This window comes from Girardinichthys multiradiatus, chromosome 15, assembly GCF_021462225.1.
Source record: "Girardinichthys multiradiatus isolate DD_20200921_A chromosome 15, DD_fGirMul_XY1, whole genome shotgun sequence".
NCBI lineage: Eukaryota > Metazoa > Chordata > Actinopteri > Cyprinodontiformes > Goodeidae > Girardinichthys > Girardinichthys multiradiatus.
In genome coordinates, this window is record NC_061808.1 from 22785140 (window position 1) to 22800523 (window position 15384).

Consider the following 15384-nt stretch of genomic DNA (forward strand, 5'->3'; position numbering starts at 1 on the left):
TGAATATTGTCCCTTTCCTCTCAGTTTTCAACTTCACCAGTTTACATTTGAAGTTTAATGGAAACAGAGACAGGACCAATTGAGCCAGATGAGGGAAAAATTTTAAAATGGCTTCTTTTTTTGTTCTTATTTCAGATTTTGTTTTTCTTTCAAAATTGACAATTCATTTTTCACATCATGGGCTCATCCAGAACAGGAATAACAAATGGTTCAAGTTACGCATGTGGTGACATCATGTTTGTTTTTTAGAATGATGTTGCTAAATGTGCCTGCTCAGTGGTGCAGTTCTTAGCACTATGCCGCCTTGCAGCAAGAAGAAGATAGATTTGAATCCCAGCCCTAAGTACTACCCGTGCGTGTGTGTGTGTGTGTGTGTGTGTGTTTGATTACTCTGGATTCCTCCCATAGTCCAAACCAAGCATGTAAGTGAATGTTTTGTCCTGTGTGTATTTGTGTCCCTGTGATGGACTAGCAACCTGTCCAGGGTGTAACCACCCTCTCGCTGTGTGAGTGATAGAAATAGGAACCAGGCCCCCTGCATATTTAGGCAGATATAGATAGTGTGATTGTATTCCAGCTAATACTGCTCTAACCTTCTTATTTAATTGCTGTCTCTTGTTCTCTTGTAATCAACTCCCACGTGTCAGGTAATTTTTCTGGATTCCCCAGATCATTTTTCTCTCTGTTTACTTGTACCATTTTTCCCACCCAGGCTGTTTTCTGTTCTCTTGCGAGTCATCTGTTTTTGGACTGGTTGTGTGGGTGCTTTGCCATGTAGCACTTTATATTAAGAATTGTTTTCCTCAAAAGAAAAATATACTTTTTTAAAAGGTTTATTGAAATTCCTGTGACATGCTGTGGTAAAAATACAACAGAAATACAATATTAAAACGTTTTCCTCTCTTTTATGTTTTGTTTTTGCAGTTGGTTTCAGCAGGCCCTTGTGGTGGGTGCTTTCCTTTTCAGATTGACTGAAACGTGTTGAGTTATTATGCTACGGTATATTTGTAAAAAAAAAGAACAAGCATTGCCTGTAACTCAATTGTAAAGTGAACATAAATTGAATGCAAGATGGATTTCCGTGCAATGTAATAACAAATCTGTGTGTGCAACTAGGAGGCAGAGCCAAGATCCTCAGCAGAGATGGCAAACAAGTTAACTGTACCCATGTCTAAAAGAGAAATAAGAAAACTGCTTAGCATTCCCAGGGGATCAATGCTATTTTGCCAAAAACAGGAGAATATTGTGGATCCAGGCCAATAAAAAGGCAGACTGGAGTCCAGTTAATCCCAAGAACAGCAAAGTTTTTGCATTTCCCAGTTTATGCGTCAAAATATAGACCTCCGGGTATATGTATTACCCATTGTAACCACAGAGAAATCAATTATATTTATTCAAGGACTCACATGATTTGAGTTTTTTACTCCCAGATCTTCTCTGACTATAACAGGCTATTAAATTATTCACTTGAAAATTTTCATTATCAAGAACAGTTTCAGAATCTAATAATTTATCAATATACAGTCATATTCAATCAATTAATTATTAGTGAAAAATGTGTCTATTTCAGTAACTCACTTCACTAAGTGAACCCCATTATATAGACTAATTACACACAGACTGATGTTTTCAAGCCTTTATTTCTGTTAATTATGATGATTATCCGCTGACAGCTAATGAAAACACGACATTTTAGATTAGAATTATCACTCGTACTCGTCGTCTTCTGCTTATCCGGGATTGGGTTTTTCTGTCAGGCTGGCTGTGTGGCTACCCCCTCTCCTGGCCCCCCATCAAATGTGGGGTCTATTTCCCCCATTCACACTCCCTGCCAGTGGCTGGTGTCTCTGCTCCCAGGCTTTGAGGGGCCTTTGGATGTCTGTTACTCAGCTGAGTGAAGTTGGCCCCCCCACCTTCTTCAAAATCAAACAAAAATGGTCTCAATTGTTTGCGCCGGTTTGTGCAGCAAAAAAAAAAAAAGAAAGAAGTTTAATACAAAACAAATTTTCATTATTTGCTGCACAAACCAGGACATATGTAGTCAAATTGATTGACACTACTTTTGTTTAATTTGAAGAAGGTGTGGTGGTGGGCTGGTTGACCTTTGGTGAGTTCTGGAAGCTTTCAATAATATCTTCAAAACGATTTTCAAAAATGTTTTTGCCACACAAACCGGCACAAATGTAGCACAAACGTTTCACATAATTTTTGTTTGATTTGAAGAAGATGGGGGAGAGGGGGGCAACTTCACTCAGCTCTGTAACTCTGATCTCCTCTGTGTCCATTGGGTCCTGGGCGGCAGGTCTATGGCTCCTCACAACCGTTAATGAATATTCTTATAGGGAAATCTTATATACCTTATAATGGATGGATGGATACTACACAAGAACCCTCTGACTCAGCAGGAAATTCAAGCTCAAAGCAAAATAAAGGGATGGTTTGTAAAGGGAGAGTTTTCAGTATTAATTCCCTTTAAGGTTTAAATAGGCATTTAATATGTTAACACTGAGATCCTCTCCCACCTCACATGGTGACATTGTAAAACCAGACATGCCAGGCGATGGCTTTAAAGCACTTCTAGTGGTTTTGCTTTTCAGGCCCCTATGTAAACAGAAGTGGTTAAAATGTCATTAGAACAAAACTCTTGTCAGAGAAAATAAAGTTTATTTTGAGAAAAAAAAAAATTTGAACAGTGACTCACAGACAGCTAGAAACTACTTTATCTTAAAAATGTTCTCAACCCACGTTAGACTGTAAAATAGTTTTACTATTAAACTGTGTTGCTTTAAACGTAGCAGAAAATGCTACAATAAAGACATTTACAGAGGTGGCAACAAAGATAATCTGACTGATCGCTTTGAATGGATCTGGCAGACAAACCAAACTTGGAAAAGATACAGGCGCACCTCAGTAAATTAGAATATCATCAAGAAGTTACATTTCTTTTAGTAATTCAGTGAAAAACTGAAATTCCTGTATGATATAAAGTCATTACACACAGAGTGAGTCACTGGTTCAGGAGTGGCTTAACACAAGGAACGTGTCAGCTGTAGTCCATTTTGTGAACCCGTCTGTGTGTGCTGGCTCTTGAAGCACTGACTCCAATAGCAGTCCGATTGTGAAGATCCTCCAAACTCTTAATGGACTTTGCCTGTGATCGTCCGTCTTGCTTGTGAACCTTTTTCTACCAAACTTTGTCCTTCCACTCAACTTTTCATCAATATACTTGGATACAGCTTCTTTAGCAGTGATCCGTTGTGGCCTTGTGGAGGCTGTCTGCTGGACAACTGTCAAGTAAATAGTGTTTCTCATGATTGTGTAGGGTATAACAAATCATAACATGACATTTATTTTAAGACAATAGTTGTCATTTGTTATTGTGTTATTGATCTTTATTTGTCTTAATATTTAGACATTTGAATATTACATATTCTGGTTTTCTGATAAACTTCTTTTTGGGTTTTCATTACTTTGAAACATACCTGTCCTTTTGTAATCAATCTGTATAATACATGTTTTTCATTTTTGGAACTGAATTAATGAAATAAAACAATTTCAAGGAGATTCTTCTTTATTGAGTTGCACCTGCATACTGAGAAGTACACAGATGTGTTACTGTTTAATTTCAGTTTCCAAGAACAGTTTTTATACTCAATCTGTTTGCAATTTATTAGAAGAAAATGTGAGACACCCTCTTTTGATGGGACCAATATATTTACCAATTGTTGAAAAGTGATATACGCCTCAAAGGGTGATTTAAAAAAACATGACCATTTTTCCTAATAGGAGAGTTTCGCTTGAGTTATGGTTGGTAAACTTTGTTTAAACGAGTTGTTTCATGTACATTTAGTTTGGGAAACAATGAGTCAGTTAAAGAGCTGGTTGGATAGATGTTTTGTTTTTCAGGAATTATTGCAAAAATGTGTCTGAAAATATTCCTTAATCAATAATGCATTCATTCCTAATAAAACAGAGATTTTCTGCACTCTAAGTGGGCATTTGTAGAGATGAATAATCCTGAGTAACAGCTAACCTAGCAGTTAGTTGAAATGCCTGTAGCAGAACCACAGCCACAGATACCAAACTGTTGTTATTTGCAGCCATTTTTGAACTGGTAGATCCTGGGAAGTTCCTGGTGAAAGGTCAATAGTACACGGCAGCAGGGCAACGAGGGCCTCTTTGTTGTATTTATTTGCGGGGCACCATCTTTATTTAACATCAGTGTCTAGCCTGGTCCAGTTTGTTACAGACTAGAGCAGACTTGTGTAATCTGATGTTGTACTGATCCCTGGAGGGAGCTTCTCCTTTCACATGCACGGGTCAGCTGTAAAACAGCACCTCTGTAGTACAGTAGGCATGTGGAGTCATGTCTTGAAAGCACATTTGATCTCGCAAAATCATCTATTCTGATGCACACTGAGACAGCGTGAAGAACAATTTACAGAACAGGAGAGCACTGTTGTCTACTGTTCCTTCGTCACCTTCAGAATCGAGTTTCAGAGCTTCCTCTCTTCAGTGTGCTGCTATTAAGCTCATCATGTTCAAAGCTCAGATTATTATGCGACCTGGAAATCATTAGCAGCTTTTCTCGCTTGCTGTAGTCTCGCCTCTCTGTCGGGGACGCCGACGTGTCCGAGCAACGCTCTGTCTGCTCCTCCCTGTCCTCCAGGCGCGTGTATCCTTTGCTTCTGTTCCCGCTGTGACTGCGGCTACTGTTGCTGCGGTCGAGCCGCGGCCAGCTGGGGTGTTTGCGCTGCTCAGGGCGCACGCTGAGCATGCTGGATCCTCGCTCTAGGTCCAGGGATTTGGAGTAGCTGTGGCTGTTAAGCATGTGCAGAGAGGAGTTGGAGCCAAAGTCGCTCCTCTCTGCTCCTGGTGAGAGCCAGCAGCCTGAGGTAGAGGAGGGAGCAGGGGAGAGGGTACAGGAGGAGAAGGAGGAACTGGAAGAAGAGGACGCGGAGTTACTGCGTTGCAAGCCTGGCAGCTTGGAGGCCTTGGCAACAGATGCTACAGGGACCACCAGGGACTCCATGGAGCTCAGAGGCACTGGCCTCTCTCCTTTTCTCCTCTCACTGCCTCTCTCCTCTTCAGTAATCGCCTCCATTTCTGGTTCATCAATTACACAATTGTTGAGTTTAATAACAGGAAGAGTAAAGGCAGAGATGGAGGAAGAGACAATGGACCCTGCATGATGTCCAACCTTCACCCCTTCTCCATCCACCGACCACTGGTGTCGCATCGAATCTGAATGCACCAACCTAAGCCCAGCATCGTAAAAGGGTCTATCCTTATACAGCGGCGCCAGCAGTCCTGCAAAGCTACAATCCAACCTGGCCTGCTGGCCGTGTCTGTGGAACTCTTGATCCCCAAGCAGCACCTCCTCCTCCTCTGTAGACCCAACTCTACTTCCAGCCCGAGAGGAGAAGGCAAGGAGGGAGTTGCCGGCCAGGCGTCCTGCTGTGTCGGCCCCGAAGGCTCGAAGATCACCCAATTCTCGTGCACACAGGCTGCTGCGGTGATGGTATTGTTTTTGTTCCTTCTGCCTGAGGCGATGGATGTCGATGACTGTGGAGTACATGTCCCTCATATGGATTATCTAGTGCAGAGAACACTTAGGTTAGTCTGGATTACTTGCAAGGGTTTGCCACATTCTGTTACAACATTTCCTAATAGAGCTCGTTTAAATAACTGGGAAGGAGAGGTTGTGAGAGGAGGGGTTTGATTCAATCAAGGAGGGGAAGAAAAGACCAGATGAACAGAGAAAATGTAATCAAAAGCAAACTGAACAGATGAAAATGGAAGCAGGTCCAAAGAAATTAGATCTGCATGTTGATGGGGGTCCTGAATATGGATGACTGCAGAGTACATGCTCCTTATTAAGAGACAAAGTAAGAAGAATGAGAATTTGGGACTGGGAGGGAATACTGAAAACTAAAAAAACCTAATTTAAATAGTTACTTAACAACAAACAAAACAAACAAAAATCTATCTGCCAGTCTTGATGACCTTGTAGGATTTAAATTAAAATTTAATGTATGATCTAAGCCCTACCTTAGTCTCCCTGTCTCTGTTTTCATGAAGTATTGCATTAGCACAGATGAAGATAAAAATCCCTATGCCCATGGTAAAGGGCCCGAACATCTTCATCCTCTCAGAGTGAAGATGTTGTTCTAGAAACCGCATCACAGCACCGCCCGCTTGCTTTGAAGGTGAGTCTAAAATGAAAGCAAAAAGAAGATGGGTAACAAGGGTGAAGAGCAGCTTTGAACAGCTTGTGAACTCACCCACATCTATTATTACCTTGAACATCATGGCTTGCGTTGGTCACATCCTTCTCCACCTTCACTTCATTTCCTCTTCCTGTTGGTATGGCTTTATTGTGCGGCCAGTAACCTAGAGTCGCCATACCGATCCCTATGGCCAAGATGATAAGTCCCAGGAAGAGAAAAAAGCCAGAAGCTGAGTAGAGTCGAAGCCTTCCACGCACCACCACAACGTCTGTGCGTCGCTTCCGCTTTCTAAAGGAAACATTTGGTAGAGGTAAATATAATATTGGTTTAATTTTTGTTTCCAATCAACTAAGCTTTTAAGTCTTCTAGTTTTGTTGTGGTCTTGGACAACATTTCTCCAATTATGTCAAAGATGTCCTTTAGACTTTGGTTGCTATTTAAAATTACTTTTTAATTTTTCTTGCGCCGGACTATTTTTAGAGAGATCAAAAGCAGCAGATAGTTAGATAGTTCTGAGACTCCTCCATTTGTCTTCCCCTTGTTCACTTTCCACATTTGTTAAGCACACACTGCATAACATGTTGTCAAGTACAAGAACTGGACACAAAAATGAGTAAAAAGCGGTCAGAGAAAGGCTGTTAAAATGGCAGAAATCCTGACAAAGTATTGATCTAGAGCACGTTAAAGCAAAGTGTCTTCTTTGAGGGGAACTTTGAATAATATAAGATACGCTAATAAGAACGCTGTATAAAGTTTCCCACCTGAAATTAATTGAAAACAAAGATATCAAGTCATTAAAGGACGACCCTGTCGTGAGGCGACATCTTTGGACATTGTTGTGGTTTTATGTTTTGACTTTAGTTTGGTTTTGTAGTCATGGTTCTTTGTTTATTTCCTGCCTCCTAGTGTTTGTTGTTTTCTCTCCCTTCGCTCCTAGTTCCTTTAGTGGTTTCTTTTCTATTACTTGTTATGGTTTTCTTAAGATTATGACTATTATTATATTCGTTGTTATTCTATCTCCTTTGTCTTCCTTGTAGTTTCTAGTTTAGTTTCCCATTTAGTATATCTGTGTTTATTTATGTTTTGGTATTTGTTCACCTGGGCTCTTTGTTTACTAGTTTATTTTCTGTGTTCCTCCTCGTCCTGGTTCCCTTTCTGTGGTTTAGGTTTTGTTTATTTACAGTCAGGGTTCCTTTATGGGTTCTTTGTGAATTATTAGGTTTTGGTGTTTCTTCTATTTACTTTACTTTCTCAGTTTGCTTTAGTTAATGATTATTCTAGGTTCTTATGTTTCTTTTGGTTTATTATCTTATAGTTTTGTTTTTGTAGTCAGGTTCCTTTGGTTATGTTGTCTAGCTTCCTTCATTTTTTCCCCTCTAAATTTATGGTATGGTTTAGCTCTCGTGTTTCGTTTTGTTTCTAGCCTTGTCACCTTAGCAACTATTCACATTCCCTCAGTTCTCTACAACCTGGTCCACACCTGAATTTCATCTCCCCTGATTTCCTATCTTTCATTCTCATTGTTCATAAGCTCTCTGTTCTTGTTTGTTCCTCGCTGGTTCCTTCCGTTCAAATCCCTGTTCATATCTCCGTTCACCTACCTTCGTCTATGTACTTTGCCTACTATGTTCCTGCAGTATCACCTTTGTAAGTTTTTGGATTTCTTGTATCTGCAGTGATTTTGCTACGTTCTTGCTACGTTGGAGAACCTTTGGATTATTCTTTAAATAAAGTAAGAATTCTCCTTTAAACATGCTGCTGCCTAGCTCTTGTCTGTGCTTTGGTCACTCTAAACCTCAGAACGCCACAGACCCGGTTGTTACAAAATATGTTCCTTTTAAAAATCCCCCGCTGAATTTAATTCAGTGAAACTGTGCAGCTAAAAAGTTGTTTGTGTTTTATATTTCCAAAGAACCATCACCTGTGGGCGGCCTCAGAGGTGGAGTTAGCCAAGCCTTGTGATGTGGGTGGTATGGGCCGATGCTGAGAGCGGGCAGAGTCCTGGCGCTTTAGCTTGGCCAAGCCTGTCAGTACACCTGCTGCTGCTGTCATCCTTTACCTGCTGACACACATTGGGAGGCTGTTGGTTAACTTATGAAGCTTTATTTTTAAAATTATGTTAGAATGTGCAATCATCAAACATGACAGATGATAAATTAACCTGAAAAGCCTTTTCTAATTAATTAGAGGTTCCAAAATCATGCGGTTCGAATACATGAAGCTCTACAATGCCATGGATGAAAACATAACACACCAGGAAAAACAAAGAAACAAATGAATAAATTAATTTGTAATTAAAATGTTGGTGGTGTTTAATGGTTAGGGCTGGTCTAGGTACTTTTTGTGAAAGTCTACAAGGATAAACAGCAAGGATAAACAGATATTATATTTGCAAACCCGAACCAAGGCTGTGTTGAGTCATGCTCCTGAAGTCCGTTCCCAGGTATCAGCAGAAAAAGACAATTTCTTTTCACGTCTGTTAAATTAAAAGGGATGAATCAACTTATATTGGCAATATAAGAATGAGTTTTTGCAGCAATTACAGCTTTGAGTTGTTTAGGGTATGGGGAGAGGGTATATCAAGATCAATTTTCAAGTCTCCAACCTCAGTCTGGAAGAGTTTTTGCAGCCTCTAAAAGGTTTTCTTTCAGGATGACTTGCTTCCCTTTCCCTGCTGATGAAAAGCATCCACACAGCATGATGCAGCCACCATCATGGTTTACACTGGGAAGTAGGAACTGAGGGCTCCAGTGTATTTACTTGCAATACTTGTCCTGTCAATCATTTTCTCAGACTTGAGCTGTGGATTTCTGCATCTCCTCCAGGGTTACCATATCTGTTACCTAACAGAAGTAATGTTTTCCTTGTCGGACCTGTCAGTTCTGGTGGACAGTCATGTCTTGTTAGGTTTGCAGTTGTGCCGTATTCTTTCCATTTAAAGATGATGAACTGATCAGCTCTCCGTTAGATGTTGTCTAACCTCTAAGGTCTTCATACAACAGCTGTACTTATACTTAGATTAAATACACACAGTTAGTTAAGTGACTTTTAAAGGAACTTGGTTCCACTTAATTTTAATCATCAGTGTAAAGGGGTCTGAATATAAATGCATGCCACACTGCGGCAACTACAGGATGAGGTTGGAGCTGGACCAAAATGCAGATATGACCAGGGAAGCAGCATAGTGAGTGAAAAGATTTAATGTTAAAAACAAACACCAAAAACAAACTGGCAAGCATGAGGTAAAATGACCACATACAAAAACTGGACTGAAAAGCAAGAAAAATGGGTATATTAACAGAACTATCTATTAGAGAGCAATGAGAAAACAGGTAGACAGAGACTGAGGCAGGGCAACAGAAATGGCAAGCAAACTAGAAGAGCCAATGAGATGGAATGAGTAACAGCTGTGGCAGAGAGAAGGCAGCTGAAGGAGGAAGACTAATTAACCTGGGCAGAGCAGAAACAGAAATACAAGAAAACTACAAAATCAAGCAGAAAAACTAAATCTAAGATCTAAGAGGAAAATGCTTAATGTAAAAAGATCACTAGAATAAAACACCAAAGAATAAACACCTAACAATAAAGAACAAAATAAACAGCAAAGAAATAGTCAAAATACGCACACAACAGAAACCCTAAACCCATTATCATTTCTTTTCAGAACTATTCACTACTTTATGTTGGTCTGAAAATTAAATGCATAATGGTTAGTGTTCTTTATGTAAATATCCTTTATTGTCCCACAGTGGGGAAATGCAGGTGTGCCAGTGGCAAAATGAAAGGCAAATCTAAACATGCAGATACACACAAAGGTAAAAACTAAACAAATAAGAATAAGAGACTGCAGCAAGGGCAAATTTACCACAAAAAAATAATACTGTACAATTATTAAAAATATATTCAGATAAAAATGTGCAACTGAGTAGGGTGGTTAAAAAATACTAAATATGAATGTATATTTGTGCCTAAAAAGCAACAACAGACTGTTTACAAGAAATCAAAACTGTGCAAAAAACAGCAAGGATGAAAATACTCATTGAATCTGTTGAAAGCAGAGAGCGGTTATAAAGTTCTACGGCAGCTGCATGCATGGGGTAGAAGACGTCTACAGTGATTTGTGAATTATTTTTGAGTTCTTCTGTCTTCCATCTGCACTGGGTGGAGTTGGCATCCTAGGACAGAGCTGGCCTGATGAGCTTATTTAACGACTTCCTCTCAGATAAGCTGCTGCTCCAACAAACTACAGCACAGAAGATGGCTGATGTCACCACAGAGTCAAGAAAGATCATGAGTCCTCACATACTGAGGGTGGCCAGTGAGGTAGTGAGGTACAGGTGGTGGTCCACTCCTTGTTTAAAATGATTTAACAGGTATGACTAAGTTTGCCCAGGCAAACGGACAAAAATGAGACTTTCTTAAAACAACTAAGGTGTTCCTCAAGGTTCCATTTTGGCCCCTTTTCTATTTTTATAAATTGCCTAAAAAAAGACATTGAGCTCAACTGCTTTTGTCGACTTACAGTATACAGTATTATACACATTTGCTCCTTCTGCTGCAGAGGATATATAAAAACTTCTGGCTGCCTTTCAGTCATTACAAAGAGCTCTGAAGGGTCTAAAATTGTTTTACAATGCAGACAGAAAAAAGGTTGTGATTTTATCAAGAGCTCACTTGAAAACCTGTGACAATCTAGTGTTTTTTTTACATCTGATGGTGCAGTGAATTCAAAGTCTTTCCTCCTATAAGTACTTGGGAATATGAATTATTGAAAAGATTTATTTTAATGCATATTTCTTTAATCTAGTTAAGAAACTCTAAACAGAAATATTTGTTTTATTTCAGAACTAAATCATGATTTACATTCCTTGCAAAGTAGCCTTGATTCAGCGCATCAAGCTTCTTTACATTTAATTTAAATGCAAAATCTCTGACTCATCACAGCCTTTACTGTGATTTAGTTGGTTGCACATATTTACAACACTGGTATGTTTTTATTGATAAAGCTCTGCCAGGTGAGCTCCTACTATACCTCAGTAACCTATATTCTGCTTCTAAATGGCTGTTTTTGAATGTAAGGCTTTCACAGATTAGGGTAATGTTCCTACCATGCACCATGTCATGGAATAATTTACAAAAAGTTCAACTAAAAGCATTCACACCCTTTAATGATTTCAGTTGTATCATAAAACAAAAACATTAAAATGGATTTTATTGTCTTCTTTAAAGTGTCAATGTGTTTGTCATTCTGTTTTATTGTTTACTCTGTATTACATATTTGTGTGGCTGCTATCTTGGCCAAGTTTCCTTTGATCTCACTGGGACTTCCTGGATAAATAAAGTTATAAAGAAAGCTAAGAAGTTTAAGGGGTGTGAATACTTTTGAAAAACACTGTAACATTGTTGCAGACTGAACTGACTCCTACCCTGATTATACCAACAAAGTAAGGCATCCTTTGCAGGCATAAATATCTTAAAATAGACAATGGAAAGAAGAAAATGAAAGGTGTTGTTAAATACAGCACACTCACGATCATTCTCTGTGGTAATATTAGGAATATTAACAATAACGTAGATGAAATGGGGACTACCAGTGTGTTGTGCACCGAACAAAGATCAGCTGACTGTGCAGAGGGCCTCCCAGCACACCCACTAAATGCAGCAGCACAAATCTGAATAACATCAGTGTACCTGCAAGCATCGGACTGACAGCCAGTGAGGGCACTAAAGCTTAACGACCTAAGCAAAAACATTTTATTTAGCATCTCCACTTATGGTTTTTAGGAAGAGTAGCCAGGAAAACACTGCTTTAAAAAAATGCACTCTTGACACTATAGACGCACAAAGAGTAAGATCTTAATATTTAGTGCAGGTACACTTATATTAGCAAAAACAAAAACAGACTACCAGCTGCTTCGTTGAGCACATATCCAGGGATGTGCATCTGCATTTCAACACAGTGTTCAGGATGCTCTACAGACACAAGAACATTTGAGATTCAGAGTACAATCTTTCCCACAATTATGCAAACTCCCAAGAATCATAACTGCTTTTGTCTAATTAAAAGTTTTGTCACCTTTGTATAGCAGTGACTATTTAAAGCCTCAGAGCATGTTTTAAAGGGAAAGTATGTTCTGCTCAGAATTGGGTTCAGCCAGTGCAATTAAAATGTACAGAATACACAGATCTACTCTGTCAGAACAACAATTTGTACATATCACATGTGATGTAATGTTGTCATGTTATCCTGAGGCGGGTAGCAAGCCACAGGGCTTTAGAAACCAGACTGAAACATTTCAAGAATGTGTATTTAAAAAGGACTGCAGTTGAATAAAAACAATTATTTCTAAAATGTTTGATAAAAAAAAAGTTTTGAAATGGGCCTAAAATATGAAAAAACAGATGAATCAAGGTTAGGTTTCTTCAGCAACAGCTGCGCAACTATGTGCTTAAAACAGGCTAAAACGACACCTGAACTGACACTGCTGTTAAAAATCTCTAAATTATAAGATCCAACACGTTTAAAAAGAAAAAAGAAATAAAAAGCGAGCTGGAAAACAATTATTTGGACAGGAGGATGCCTTCATGTTGGTAACTATTTTCTCCAGCTGGTTTAAACAAACCTTCTAAATAAAAAGAACCTGCTGTAACTTTTCACAGGTTACACAAGAGTGTCAAGGCATGTAGATGAAGAGGTATTCAAAATAGAGTTGATGGTGGACAAAAAAAAACCTGAGGATTGTGAAAATCATTCACAATAACACCAGAGGAAATTTGGCTTTTTCAGCTTTGACAATGTCATGATACCGACAAAGACCCCTACATTCTCTGCCAGACGAGAACGTAGGGGTTTCTATGTTCTCTGCTACCTGTGCGACCCCTTCTCTTTTCCATTGGTTATAATCAGTCTGACGAGAGAGGTAACCCCAATCCTTGTGGTTTTTAGTATAACAATGGCCACCAGTGGGCTCTAGATGGACAAACTTTATCAGTTTATTATTTTACTTAGTACCTCTACACATAGCCCATTCTAAAATGTCCAAACTCTAACACTCAGTAGTTTATTCTAACCTCCTCAACAACCCCGCACCATTCCAGACCTTTTGTGAAGTGCTTTGAGATGACATGTGTTGTGAATTGGTGCTATATAAATAAAACTGAATTGAAGTGAATTGAATTAAACAAGTGATGTCATTAAACCAAGGTTCAGCCTTTGGTTTAAGTCTCACAGTCTTAAAAGGAGCAACAACATCAAGAACCATTTCACAATTAAGATAAAAATTAGAGGTGATCAGGCGCAGCACGTGGCGTAGCATTGTGGTAGAGCATGCGACCTTTATACGGGGGATTCAGTCCTTGATGCAGCAGTCCCGGGTTTGATTCCTGACCCCAGAGATATGCTGCATGTCTCTATCCACCCCACTTCCTGTCTGCCTATTTTGAAAAATTTACAAAAATAAAGGCCACTAGTGCTGCAAAAGAAAAAAATTGAAGGTGATCTCCTCTGTAATATAACCAGTAAGACACTCAGAAACCTTGTTAAAAATAGCAGAAAACTGTTCAGCAGCTGATGTATTGAAACAAGACACCATGTCGGAATCGAAGGTTTAAATTCACAACAATGTAAAGAGGTTTCAAACACAACAGAACAGTGATCAGAAACACAGCATCACATACTTCAATGTTTAAACCAAGTTAAACCAGGATAACACAAGGTCTGGGGTGTGACTAGGTTCTTGTGTTGGACCCGACACAGACAGAACAAGATTTAAAGAGTCTCAAAGTTTATGGAAGCCTGTGACGAACGGCTTGGTGGAACAGCAGAAATGAAAGTGAAAATCATACTTTGTCATAGTTACAGCAAGAAGCAAAAAATCCCCGTTATATTTCGGAGGTCTGTAAACAACTGCACAAAGAATCTGGTGGGAATGACACAACTTGAAGAACAGAAGTTCAAAACTTTAATAAAAGTCATTTAAAAGTTTTTTACAGGGAAACATTTTCTTAAAAATAGCTGCTTCCCCGTCACTACATCCAGAAGTCCTTGTTCATAAAATATGAACAGTCTGTGAGTAAAAGATCAAAGACACAACTTGACTCACTGACACTGCGAGTTTTAAGTCACACACATAAAATCCAAGCCATGCGTTTTAAAATAGTCATTCACAAAAAAAATTGTATTGACTAGCAATCTAACATTTAGCAGGGGCCATCCTATTAAGCAGCACAGTCTGAGCAGAAGATTACCGAGGCACAAAAACCAACAGTGGCAAGTTTACTGAGCTTATCCCATGATTCCTGAGGCTGGAAATACAGTAGCAGGTGAGACCATTGTGGACACTGGAGCCCAACTATGGAACCAAACAGGAGGCACAAGGACAGACAATAAACAGATCCAATCAACAAAGAAAGTACAATGCAGGCTTTAAGCTTCACAAGCCGTCCTGTGCGTTATCCCCGGCGTCCGCTGCGGTGTCTCCGGGTGGACAGGTGCGCTGCACAGAGCAGGTACACGGGTACATCGGCCAGTAGAGGACACTTGGTGCTGCACTCATTATGATTAAATTAGGTGAGCTTGGTGGCAGATAAACAAAGATCCAATAGTGACTGAAATTGATACGCCAATCTTGCAATTGGAAACTGTTCATTTTGATTCTAGCTTCCTCATGTGTTGATGTGCCCCTGGGCAAGGCACTGAATCCCATGTATCTATTGGTGTTTGTGAGTGTGACTGAGTGAACGTGGCTCTAGCTTAAACAGGTTTAAGTGGCCAGTATGACTTGAAAGTGCTGTATAAATTTAGTGCATTCATAATTTTTTCCACTGTTAAAGACAAACAACATGCAACATACAGTACGTGAAGTCAGGTATCATCTTCATCAACAAAATTTTAAAAAGGGACACAACCAACAATTTTTGACACAGTGTTTCGTCCTAAACTGAAGCATGTTGACCAGAAAGCACAAATTAATCTTGAGAAATCTGTATGTCATAATCAGAGAGCGAGACACTCAAGCTGTCAATTTGTCAGTAGGCAAACACAATCCTGCTGGCCCCCTCTAGCCAAGACCGAGTGTGAAGCGGCTGGGATTAAGATCAGCTCCTCCAAGTCCGAGGCCATGGTTCTCGACCAGAAAATGGTGGCTTGTCCTCT

At 39.5% G+C, this 15384-nt stretch overlaps 1 protein-coding gene across 3 annotated transcripts in view; it reads right to left on the bottom strand.

Moving 5' to 3' along the window:
* Window positions 1-815: 815 nt before the first annotated feature.
* Window positions 816-15384, bottom strand: part of tmem200a (transmembrane protein 200A) — a 32309-nt gene continuing 17740 nt past the window's right edge. The window contains exons 1-5 of one of the 3 annotated variants that reach the window (XM_047388888.1): window positions 8634-11047; window positions 8152-8289; window positions 6301-6518; window positions 6052-6215; window positions 816-5596 (exon numbers count right to left, since the gene is read on the bottom strand). In XM_047388888.1, coding sequence (XP_047244844.1) covers window positions 4484-5596; window positions 6052-6215; window positions 6301-6518; window positions 8152-8282 — 1626 coding nt within the window. In that variant the 5' untranslated portion in view covers window positions 8283-8289; window positions 8634-11047 and the 3' untranslated portion in view covers window positions 816-4483. Of the gene's footprint in view, window positions 5597-6051; window positions 6216-6300; window positions 6519-8151; window positions 8293-8633; window positions 11048-15384 lie in introns of those variants that run through there. The other 2 variants (XM_047388887.1, XM_047388886.1) reach the window with 2 other exon arrangements.